The 12,783-nt window shown below is 39.7% G+C and overlaps 2 protein-coding genes across 12 annotated transcripts in view; one reads left to right on the top strand and one right to left on the bottom strand.

Annotated features, from left to right (window-relative positions):
- Positions 1–354: 354 nt before the first annotated feature.
- LOC137181273 (inhibin beta B chain) lies at positions 355–4,991 on the bottom strand. The gene is made up of 2 exons (XM_067586856.1): positions 4,157–4,991; positions 355–3,673 (listed from the first exon to the last, which is right to left on the bottom strand). Exons 1-2 carry the CDS (start codon positions 4,524–4,526, stop codon positions 2,892–2,894), a joined length of 1,152 nt encoding a protein of 383 aa, XP_067442957.1. The 5' UTR covers positions 4,527–4,991; the 3' UTR covers positions 355–2,891.
- Positions 4,992–6,774: 1,783 nt separating this feature from the next.
- Positions 6,775–12,783, top strand: part of LOC137181270 (R3H domain-containing protein 2) — a 64,199-nt gene continuing 58,190 nt past the window's right edge. For 9 of the 11 annotated variants that reach the window (XM_067586855.1, XM_067586845.1, XM_067586854.1 and 6 more), the window contains exons 1-2: positions 6,776–7,062; positions 7,374–7,426. The gene's annotated coding sequence lies outside the window, so the exon portion shown is untranslated. Of the gene's footprint in view, positions 7,063–7,373; positions 7,427–12,783 lie in introns of all 11 variants that reach the window. The other 2 variants (XM_067586847.1, XM_067586844.1) reach the window with 1 other exon arrangement.

The following is a 12,783-nucleotide window of genomic DNA, read 5'->3' as shown; positions in this document are numbered from 1 at the left end:
TTCTCATTATGACTTAAGAGAAGAGATAAGATTTAAAAAATATGATAGAAACAAATAGGTTGATTTAAAATATTTATTTATTAAAAATATGCTTTCACTGAAATCACAAAACGTCATCTCAGCACATTATGACAAACCTTTAACAATGAATTGCTTTTATAAATCATTTTATACATAAAATATAGTATGATACAAAAATAAAGATAGAATTACAGTATAACATTAAATTAAAACAGTATTCAAATCCACCACTTAAAGTGTAAAGACATTCTTGCATCAACAGTGTGCTTTGTAACCATATACAAAACCACACACTTAAAACAACTAGAGCTTAAGAAAATAAACTGATTGACATTTGCTTTCTGTAAGGTCTATTTACATTTCTAGTATAGTGCCCTCCTGAGTTATAAGTAGTATACCCTTCAAGCAAAATTTGCTCTAAAAATACAGTATATGATTATAAAGTGCCTAGTAAGTTATGTTATGATGGCACCTCAATGTCACATTGAGTCCTGGGACAGGAAGTGCTTGCAAAATAAAACAAACAATAAACTTCAGCATTAAACAATAAAGTAATAATACAAGTGCAGCTTTTAGAGGCAACAGAGAGAGATATTCATTGTGGATGAAGAGTGGCAAAAAAGATCAAAACAATGTGAACATGTTTATGAGATATTTGAACAAAAATGTGACAAAATATATTAATGATTAAAATGCTCCATCTTCATTTGCTCAAAGTTTTACTTGTTGCCTCATGGCTGTACAATACAGGTCCTTAAACCATGCAATTTACCAATCCAGTAAGGAAAATTACCACCCTTGAGACACCATCCAGAAAGCAGAAAAGATCTTAGACTTCTACACTGCTTAGTGTAAACATAGGTAGGCTAAGAAAAGAAGTAAACAAGGATTTGTCCCATTTCCATACCATAGACTAACATCTACTAATGCTGGCAGTGTAATACTTGTTGGTATATAAGTACTGTACTATATAATTTTCACTAACATGAAATGAAATGACATATACCAGCTTTGTAAAACTTCTGCCAATTTTAAATGCAAAAACATCTCAAAAAGTGGCTTAAAGTGTTCAGCTGTAAGTCGGTCCTTCATTTGTTTTATTTATTGTATTGTGAGGCAATAGTGTCCATCAACACCACACTTTAAATCAAAGGATTTCAGTATGGATACTGGCATATTTTAAGTATATTTCACTCGGTCATTTCCCAGGTATGGATGTGTGTACATAAAACAAATTTAGAATGATAAATTTTAGGACTATGCATTGTACAATCGGGATATGAGGAAGATGATTTCAGAGCTCCCCAAATGATTTACAGATTGCCTTTAGCTGAAAGCTCCTAATTTTACATCATCTCAGAAAACTTTAGACTTTGAGAGCTTTAAATGCCAACGTGCAACAGTACATGCCCATTGACCCACCTACTGCACAGACCTTCACATTACCTGACACTGAAGCAATAACTAAATGTTTGCTCACGCTGCTGAGGAATGACCTTGAGTTCAAATGCTGTCAGAACCACAGTTGCCCAACTGATTAGCCGTCCTGTGTAAATAATACAGTGGAGATGCTGATCAAACATATTTCAGGCTGCATCTTCGGGTGCAGAATTCAGACCAGATTTTTCCTTTTCAAACCCTTTCAGTTTCCAGTGTTTTCTTGCACTGCACAAGATTATTCTCATCACAACTTCACACTTAAATGAAAATGGCTGTTGGATGTAATACAAGAAAAAGTCAAATTACTAATTACAAAGAATTGTCCATATGAACATTGTGTCCACATTCGTTACCAATGGGAAAAGTAAAAATGATACTGTATACACAAATCAAGGGTCAAGCAGAGGGGCATAACTGATTCTCTTTGGTATTTAGACCCCTTTTACCCAAGATGACTTGATACTCAATGTACAAGTTGCACTTTGTCATCACAAGATAATAAAGAAGGCATACTTTAAATCAAGGATCTCTTGCCTTGCTTTAAAATGGCAGCATTTAAGTAGATCAAGAAAAGGCGCATATTAGCCATGTATTTATAACAGTTCTGTAAATGTAAAAAATAAAAAAGTATTTATATTTTACATATTGTATGTGGACATATATATTACTATATCATAAACCATACTGGAAACATAGCTGAGGTGCAGTGAAAGAGTTTGGGCGGTGTCAGTTCTGCTCCCAGTTTCCTGAGAACATTTTACCGCATCTTTGAACTGAATCCCAGCAGCAATTGTGTACCACAAAATAAATACCATATATATAAAAAGACAGTTTGAAGCTATAAATTTTACTCTACAGTGAAGGCTTCATGTTAATCTCTTTGTGTTTTTATTGTGACCTCTGATTTACATTAATGCATAGTTTATTTCTTCTGTTTAATTTACGCCCCTGACTTATTGATGAAGGAATTAGTCTGTGCATTAGAATAGCCTGAGTGCCCTGATAATAGCTTATCATTTCTTATTTTTTGTGCATATTATTTCCTTAAAATAATCTTGAGTTTGAAAAAAAATGTTTCTGACATTATTGTCATCTTTTATGTCACTTAAAATACTAAAGTGATGTGCTGATTTCAACACGTTATGTGTCAAAATTATTAAGTCTTGTCAGAAAGAAAAAGAAGAAGAATGTTACTTTTATGGTGGGCATTTCTAATTTTGTTGCCTCAAAATGACTTACTATTTCTTGTGTAGAAAATGAACACAAATGCTATTTGTCCCCAACTAAACACAGAGAAATACTTACATTTTCATTTCCTGTGCACGTGTGTTTGTGTCTTTCTTTATGTCTGTCTACATTACACACTTGTTTTAGATTAACTGCATGAGAGCAAATCCTCATTAATCACACCATTTCTCTTATACTGTCTTTTATGTACATCCACAGGACTCAACTATCATATCAGGGACGTCCGTTTTGACAATGCTGTGCTGAGAGTTGAAGTAGACCATGGAAAGTGGCTGGCGCTCAGTGGGAACACAGCATGAAGAGGCACCTGTGTTAATGCCGTTGACTTTCAGCTGGCTGAAGACAGTGGCGTGGAATGAGGATGCTATACCTGGGGAACCAGACAGATGTTGGAGGCACTGACCCATGCAGTAGTTCATATGGTAGCCTTCAGGTGCAATGATCCAGTCATGCCACTGGATATCCTTGAACTTGATGTAGAAGTCTTTCTTGCAGCACACAGTCACATCATCACCACAACGCAGAGAGCGCTTTCTGAGAGTGTGTTTGGAGTGGTTATCACGGAGACGCACCTGGGCCACCAGAAAGGGTTGGTACGGTGTATCAGCAGAGTCATCAAGGGAACAAAGGTTCTTTCCATCCTCGTCACAACTAACCTCCAGACGCAGCAGGCGTTGGCCACCATCCAGGAAGGACTGCAGGGTGCGTTTGATGGGGAAGGTGTGCCAGTTACTGTCCCGGACCTCGAGCATCTTTTCTATCACCAAGGTGCGGTTAGAGGGTGATACCCCGCCAACTGCCGAAAGGAAGACGCGGGCAGGGAGGCGGGAGTCCCGTTGAGGGTCCTCAGAGGAGCGGACATAAATCCAGAGAGAAGACTCGAGGACCTGGATACTCTGGCCATGTTCCTGCAGAAACTGGAATGTAAGGCTGAGGCTGGCCTTATCACTGCTCTCTGTCGCACCTATGAATCAATGAGAGTTTAAAAACAAAACAGATTTTGGTTTAATATTTTGGTTATTTTAGAGATTGTGAGGTGTTCCACACAAGCAAATGGGGAAATAATGTATAACCATGCTTGTAATGTAAAGCTGCAGATTAATGTAAAAATAAAGGAAATGTCAGTTTCTTCCATCCATTTCACCCTATAACTATGTATTAATGACCTTTAATATTAGCTCGGCACAAGCCTTAGACACGCTTTAAACCTGACGACAGATACTGTAATCCTAAACTTTCACCACATATTTTGGAACAGTACAACAACCTGTAGTATTTAACAAGGCACATGGAAACCCTGATCTCATTTGGTGTGTCTTTTACGCTGCGTAAAAGGCACACCAAATGAGATCAGGGTTTCCGTGAAAATGCGCTCATGTGGCGTTTTAGTGCCATAAAACGGGAAAAAAAACAGCTTGACAATGTAAACGATTAATACCACACTTACTTATATCTGCAAAGCTCACTATTTCATAGCCTTGATCTTTGACAGGTATGGTGTTTTCTAGTTCAAGAGTACCATCCTGTCTGACTCGCCCCGAATGCAGTTTGCGAAGCGCGGTGAGGAGCGCCGCCCGGGGCACCGTTTGAGTGATGTTTGGTCTTTCTTTCAGGTGCAGCTTCTCCAAAAGTTGCTGTTTGGCGAGCTCTATCATCAGCCGTTCTTCTGCGTCTTTCTCCGTCGCCGGCAAGCCACAGGACGCGCAGCCTGGGGAGCCACTAACGCAGAGACCCTTCAACAGCAAGGGTGCCAGAAAGAGAAACGCTGGGTATGGGAAAGATGAAATCATTCTTGACTCTGAAGTAAATAGATGCATTTTTGTGCTCGGCGTGCGTAAAAGAACTAATAAAAAGTCTTTGAATCCTCTCCCCCGAGTTGGTCTTTGGAAGTCACAAATTTCTCAAGTGTTGTCAGAGGCTCTTGTTGGCAGCTGGACACCGTGCAGGTAGGAGATGAGAGAAAGGAGTGGTGTTTCACCCTCCTGATGGTGAAGATATCTGGGGTAATCCACCAAAACTGGTGACACGTTGGAGGGACGCACCAATGAGCGCATCGGGGCACGTAGGAAATTACTGGAAAGCATCTGTCTGTCCTGCTCTCTCACACAACACACACACTCACACAACACACACAAGACACGCATTCACACGTAGACTATTGACTCACAATCTCCAACACAGGAAAGTGACGACTAGTGGCACAACAGTAACACTACGGTCAAGGACACACCTGAGACAGAATCTCACTCACTCTATGGATTTGTCATAATGACATCAGCCTGATATGTTGTAACATTATGGGATACATTTGATATAATAAGGTCGTAACCTACATGTAGGCTTTCACAACAGTACACCGTGCCACGTTGCCCTCTTCAGGGTGACTGAGCAGCCATCAGTCCAGCCGATCAAAGTTGAAATTCACTGCCCTTTAACCCAGTTACAGAAATGCCTACACAAGCTCGTAGCCACCAAACAATTGAATTGTAGTTTAAAATGTGCAAATGCTCGAGGCTATGAGGCGGGGACTGCAGCGCGGTATTTCAAACACGTTCTGTCATGTTTGCAGCAAGGTGTCATAATATAAGACTGCAAAATGATGCATCGTGTGTGTGTGTGTGTGTGTGTGTGTGTGTGTGTATGTGTGTGTGTGTGTGTGTGTGTGTGTATGTGTGTGTGTGTGTGTGTGTGTGTGTGTGTGTGTGTGTGTGTGTGTGTAATGACTGTGTTTTTCTGTCATGTTATTGCCCGTATAAGCTTGTCTTTTCTGTATATGGGTTCTCACAGTACTGGAATAAAATAGCCTACACCAGTCCACCAAAACTGTAATGGAAGACATAGTTCATTTCATCTCATGCTGTCATGATTGTTTCACAGTTCTTGATAGGCTTTTTAAATATTATTGCACTGTGAGGTTTGCTGAGATGACACATATGAGGCAAATGAATGAGGCCCACAGAAGACGCTAACATACAATGTCCTAATTGATATAATAACACCAACACACAGATACAAAAATCAATTCTTCATCCTCATTAGCAGGTTTACTTAAGATTTACATACATTTCCTATGAGATACGATCATTTCATTTTTAATTGAGTAGGGTGATCAAGGTAATAGGCTACAGTAGTAGCGTATGAGCAGGTAAGTTATCTTTAAAGGTTAATGACCTTTAGAGTGACAAGAAAGCTATTAACAACTACACTAGACTACACTTTATGGACTTGGGTAAAAGGTTCAATACGGCTATGCACCCAAGGAAAAAGGGATGACTTTAAGTATTTAAAGCACATCATGTGTTGTCCTAAAATAGGACACGTTTTGGGTTCAGCAGGACACATTTCAGACAAGCTGCACTGACAATCAAATAAAGTCATCTCAGAAGTTTTCCTGAATTGTATGAGTGTATCATAAATAAGTTACACCAGTGGTACTTATTGTGAATGCGCATGTTTCCCCCCTTTTGTTTCTTTTTTGCCTTAAGGATGAATATGAGGTTGAGCAGGGGGCCTTACCACAGCATTGCAGTACTTGCCTGCCAACCTGTGGGGAAATTGAGCCATTACAACAAACTTTTTTTTTAGGTACAGGGCTCTATATGAATAACATGTAAATTAAAAGTAAATAAACATTTATAATAGTTTTATTCCTATCCAATGAATAGCCCATGAATTCCTACGTTTTAATTTGCATCCCACTTAGGAAAGTGGTAAAAACAAAGTCTCAGTCAGACTGATAATGGTCACTATAAGGTATTCATATTCTGACATATATTTATTATTAGACCTCATATGTAAGTGAAAAATTATGTGCCTTCATGAAATGCTGCAATAGTATAACAGCTAAGCATCTAACCAAAAAATGACTTAAAACAGATGACAAAAATGTAGCTTAATGAATATATCCATAGACAAAAACAAACGAACAAACAAACAAAAAAAAAACATTCTGGCAATTTTAACATTTTGTGGCCACCAAAGTTAATGGTGCATAAACAAAATTACTACAACTGAAACGTCTCTCTGTGATTGAGAAGTACGCCGCTGACGTAAACTGTCGGTGAAGAGAGGGGGGGGTGGGGGAAGTGACGCTGACACACACATACACACAAGCCTGAGCCAAGAGGGGGAATAGCGTTTTGTTTCTTTTTTCTTTAATTTGTGTCCTTTTATTCTTTGGCGTTTTGTTGTCATTTAGCTGTATTCCTGTAACGGAGTCGACTGCCTCGCTCCTCAGCGCTTGCTGGCTGTTATCGTTAGCGTTCATGCCGCTCTTCCCTCACGCGGCGCTATTTTGACAGTCGGGATCGCAGTGAACCAACTCAAGCTAGTAGCACCATTATATTAGCACTGGTAAGTCATTCGGAAAGCTGGCTACTATTTTGAGAACTGACAGTGCTGGTGCAGTTTTATAACAATGTTCGCCTCGTTGTAAACATCTGCTACTTGTTTGGTTAACCAGCTGTGATATTAACACAAGGTATCGTTAACGCAGCGTACACTGAAAAGAAAAGGCTAGCTAGCAGGCTAACATTAGCTAGGTGGCTAATTATACTCGCAAGCTAAAGCCGTGTGCTAGCTATTGTTAGCGTGTGGGCAAGCTAATATTTTCAGTCAACTACATAGCCTTTGGCTCTGACCATACTGCCATCTGTTCTCTGCAGACACAACTTGAAGGATTCTCCACACGGACTAGAGACATACAACCAGCAAAACGGTGAGCTGAACAGTTCAAGATGACTTGATAAGTTAAAAATCGATGTTGTCCATGATCTTCAGCCAGATATATTAACGTTAAGCACCTCTTAAAGGTACGGGGTCCTCCATGCTTGATACGAGATTGCCATGTTAACATTTTATCTTTCTCGTCTTAGTTGAGAGACGATTGTGAAACTCCGTGGAAGAGACTTGTTAATGAAGTGATTAATTCTTTGATTGAATGGAACTGGTGGGACTGGTTAGTTGCTGTTCATTGCAACAGTTCCACCTTAGCTGTTGACAACAAGGTGTTATTTATACCAGTGTACCCTGAGACACACACACACACACACTATATATATATATATATATAATGTATATGTGTGTATATATATATATATATGTGTGTGTGTGTGTGTGTGTATATAAATACACACACACACACACACACACACACACACGCACTCATAGATGGTCAGAAACTAAAGAAAAAAAGGTGTAATGAGAAATTTGTTGGAAGTTACAAACCCATAGTCTGTAATAATGTGCGTGAGTGTTAGTAGCATCTGAAGCAGAAGTGAGCTGATTTAGAAGTTATGAGTCGGTGTCTATAGCACCATGGCATGGAAGTGTATGTTGGATCAAGGCTTTTCCAAGCATTTTTTTGCCACACTCTTTTTGGGATGGATCAGAAACAAACCTCTCGTTCTTTTTGTGCTCAAAGCCTTAATTTTGTAAAACACATTGGTTAAGGAGGATTCAAACAAGAAATGCAGCTAATCAAGAAATACTTGACAAATGGCCATCGCTGTCTGTGCCTTGGCTTTAGCTTTACGTTTTGACACTTGAGCCGGAAATAGATAGCAAGACCGTTGTGTCAAACAAGGTGGGATCACAGCACAGACTGCCTGAGCTGTGATTCAAACATCTGCTCTGGGAAAACAGCATGTGTGTCTGAAAACATATATATTCATATCAGTTGGCATTGGACAGCCATGTGATGTTGAGAATTGGCAAGCAGTAGGCAGGGACTGCCAGAATAGTCACATTTGATGTTCAGAGTGTCTTGAAAATACCACAATTTGTCTGTTCCTTTGTAGACTATTCTGAATGAGATCAAGGACAGATTAAAGAGGTACCTTACTGAACAATTTCAGTATTTCTGTGGTGAGCTTAGTGGTTCTTCCATGCACTAAATGTGACCACATTGCCACTTTTGCCTCTTCATTTGTACATTCTACATCTGTCTTTCCTGAAAAATAGTGAGTGTGATTGTAGTATCATTGAGAAAGGACTTATCCATAGTAGAAGCTGATGGAGGTGAGTCATTGAATCAACAGTCTGCTGTTGCTAAGGCCAGCTTTGAGAAAGATGGAGTATCCTGCCTGCCTGTCAACATGTTTCCCCCTTATATCCTGCAAGTTGCACATCTGGCAGTTGCATTACTTATCACATTGAAAATGATTAATTGTTTGGTAGTTGTTTGGTGGTTTGTGGGAATTGAGATTTCAATAATGAATAGGTTTCATAAGTGTGCTGATTTATTTTTATGGTTTGCAGAATGCATGACCATAAACAATTCTTTATTCATACACAAGTAAAATGTGTGATTTTATGTGTTGAACCTACTTGGTTTTATTGTATTTACTTCCTATAATCAAACATTTGTTATGGTTGACATAGAAGTGCTTTTAATACTGTATTTAAAGGCTGATTTAATTGAAGTAGGCAGCTGTTATCCAATAGCACATGATCGCCGTGTTTATTTGACAGCTTGGTATCCATATCTGCTTCTGTCTCTGAATCTCTGTTTGCAGAAGCAGAAGAGTGGCTTTTTCTAGAGAGATTTGAAGAGCTATTTATAGATCTCTGCCAGAGCACCATGCGTGGTGCTGTTGCTGCTGCTCCTATCTCTCTCTCTTCTCTTAACCACTCCTGCTTCTGTTTCTCTGTCTCTCTCCATCTTTATTTGTTCCCTCTCCTTTTCCTGTTCTATTTCTTTTTGTTTTCTGTGCTCCTTTTCTCTTGATGTCTTCCTGTCTCACTGATTCTCGACCCTCTGTTTCCATACCTATCCCTCATTGCTTGCTTTGATGTAAATTATTGATCGAAGCAGGAAGGGAGGTGACTGGTTGCATGGCTGTAAGTCGGGCCTCAGATTGGGTATAGCTGCCTGACTGACTTCAGTGTCGTTGCTGCGAAGCTGGAGGGTTTTCACATGATAGTTCAAAGGGAAAGAAAATTTGTCACATGTTGAAATTCAACATTGGATTGTAGGATCCAAGCAGTGCGTTAAGTGTCTGTTTTGCTAGTAAAACTGATTGAAAAAAAGACTTGTAGAATGAATATCTATTGACTTAATGTAAGGTTAGCTTTAGTTTAAGGTTTTGTGGAAAAAAAGGGCTTCATTCAACTCATGCATAAGTCAATTAAAAAACTGGTTGTGTCCCCACAAAGTTGTATTTAGTAAAGCTTGTGTTGGTCCGTTTGTATGTGTACAGTGTAAATAGTAACTATTTTCACAGTGTTTCTTTATAGTTTTACTTCCGTCACACACTGTGTGCAGAGACTGCAACACCTTGTTAGGTGATCGTATCCACAGTTCTGAACGGTTTATCTGTTGTATCTTTGGCTACTGATCCTTGCTCAGCTCCACCCCGTTCTCCTTCCTTCTTTCTAAGCCCTTCGCTGCCTTTCTTACAGTCCGGTGAAAGAGGTTACCTGGCTGCCCAGATGCAGAAGAAGCTGCTTGATTTGGTTTGAGGCATTAGATGGCATTAGTGCCATCCCCTTTATCCCAGTCATGTGGTCAACCTGAGACAAAGTTTTTTCCCAGGCTTGTGCTAGGATTACAGTTATTGGTTAGATTCTTGTCTTAATTTGGTTAAGTAAGGAAAGAAGACCAATGCTATGCTAAATGCCCATCCATCCATTCATTTTTTTAATACCTCCTCATCATGTGCAGGGTCCACTAATTTTGACTGTTGATTTGAATCAAAGATCATCTTGTCACCACCACGTCCCAAAACTGAAGTATACAGTATGTTCAAAAACAGAATTAATGTTGATAATGTTCCATTCATATGAGCCTGGACAGATATGTAAATATAAACAACTCTATCCCAAAGCTGATGGAAAACATTACCTTGCTTATTGTCAAGACTCAGGTTTAAAATTTGCTCCATGTAATGTTAGTGGGAGACTGACAGCACCCAAAATTATTTCACAGGGATGTAGTGCTTTAGAACAGTTTAGTGCAAACCAGAAGATTGGCAGATTGATGTTCTCAACTATCTAGTGTTAATAGTGAGTCCAAAAATGAAACCGCTAACTGGATTCTACAAGAAAGGGTGAAAGTATTTTTTGATGTGGTATATGCTATCATGTAAAATGGATTTAAAACAGTGAATAAAAACAATAAGGCTAAAGTAAAGCATGATTAATAAATGGTTTGGATTGGTAAGTCTGAAAGCACAAGCAGTGACAGCCCTGGGTGCTGGGTGAGCCACCAACATGCGCCACAATCGGGGTCGGATTTTGATAACCAGTTCTAAACATGCAAGACCTGGGACATTGTTGTAAAAAGATGCTTCTCTCTTCTTAGCGGTTCCTAAAAGTGAAGTTTGGACATATTCTTCTTCCTTGTTCTGTGTCGACATTTCATGAACTGTATGTTTACACATGTTTACATTATATTGCACGCAGTTAAAACTTCACAGCACAAGTAGTCCTTCCATGCAACAGAAACACTCAAGTGTATTGCTTACCTTGTTGAAGTGTTTTTAATGTTTGCCCAGACTACAGTAAGCACCTGTTGTGGCTTGTTATTATTTTATTTTATTTTATTATTCTCGTTATTTCTTTGTTGTATTTTGTTGTGGTTTGTCCAACTGTGCTGTTGGCATGGGTTATTGATCATCTTGATTTTGATTGAACAATTAGAGACCAGCTTGTTCACTGCTACTTGAATTTAATTCAGTGCTGGCTCACTGCCTGACTTGCCCTAACCTAACCTAACCTACCTAAGCTAAGCCCAATGATGCCTGGTCACGTGCTGACAACTCAAGAACTCAACCATCTATAAGGCAGGCATCCCTGGACCTATGCCACCTTATTGAGAGTTCCCTGCTGACGTTTCCTTTGATGCTGAACTTTTGACTGCCGCTTTTTCACTGCGTCTTTCAGCCATACTTTGCAGTGAGGGGGCTGCAGGGAGAAGATGCAAATATGTCGCCTTGTGGGATTAAGGTTTTTCCTAGCTAATGAGGCAGTTTTCATTATTTTTCCCCCCACTATCTTCCCTTCAAAACCCCTTGTTTTATTATTTATTTTTGACCATTGCAGCAGTGCTCCATTTCACCAGCAGCTGTCAGTACTTAAAGCCCATTCAGTCCATTCACAGACTACAGATATCGACTTCATACATTCCCATGAAATGGAGAGTGATGAATGGTGACTAGAGGGTGTCTACTCTCTGCCTGCAGGCGTAGACTTATGTCCTTAATGCAAAAAAGTACCAAACTTTAAACTGTAGTTGTGAAAGAATAAATTTATTCAATTTATCTCTCTTATAAGCATCTTGCTGTTGTATCAAGTGACATACTGGCTGATTCAAGCAGCCCTTTGAACAGCTGGGCTTCTTGCAAGCCCTGAGTTGGCTGTCATTGCAATTGTTACACAGAGAGGCAGAGAGAAAACAAGATATGTAAGAGTGAGAGAGAGAGATAGAGAGAGAGAGAATCCACATGAAAGGGAGGGTTGGAGGAGAAGGGAGCGGTGCAAACTGTGCGCATGATAGCATAAGAGCAGTAGGGAGAGAGGGAGCCAGCCAGAAAGCAAGGCTTTCTGTTCCCTGTAGTGCTTGTGCTTCATTCAGAAAAAGAAAGGGGGCAGTCAAAATTGAGTTTTCTGTCCATTTTCATGAAACCCATTAACAAAACAGAGGCTTTGGTACCTACAGACAGGAAGGGAAGCGTGAGGAGGAAGAAAGTAGAATGAGCTGAAATGAGTGATAGAGATGAACACCCCTGAAACTCAGCTGATTTACACGCTGCAGGAAATGGAATTTATTCAGCTGTACCATTTAGCAAGATTAAACTAATGTCAGCGTTGTATTGGTCCAGTGCTGCTGCTGCTTCTCCTGCGATAATGTGCTTTTATCTGTGAGACACCTGATCCGACTTGGCTGGGGATCCACAGAGCTGAACTCTAAATACAGTAAGCATGTGCCGTGTGTGTCTCTGTGTCTTTGTCAGTGGGTGTTAATAATTTGTTGCTGAGATGGAGCCTGTTCATATGCCAATTCTTGAAATGTGGTTCAACCTGCAGCCATTGCCACTGTGTAATTGCCTCTTATCTTGGCACTTTTCATTGTTG

Source organism: Thunnus thynnus, chromosome 4, assembly GCF_963924715.1.
Source record: "Thunnus thynnus chromosome 4, fThuThy2.1, whole genome shotgun sequence".
Taxonomy (NCBI): Eukaryota; Metazoa; Chordata; class Actinopteri; order Scombriformes; family Scombridae; genus Thunnus; species Thunnus thynnus.
Note: the sequence above shows the minus strand (reverse complement) of the source record. Positions and strands in the feature narration are given on the sequence as shown.

What these genes read in the sequence shown, in the direction of transcription:
- LOC137181273 (XM_067586856.1), bottom strand. Translation starts at nt 4,526, where the DNA reads ATGCATCTATTTACTTCAGAGTCAAGAATGATTTCATCTTTCCCATAC. An exon ending in AGTGAGCTTTGCAGATATAA is followed by an intron (nt 3,674 to 4,156) that starts GTAAGTGTGGTA and finishes ATTGATTCATAG; the next exon opens with GTGCGACAGAGAGCAGTGAT.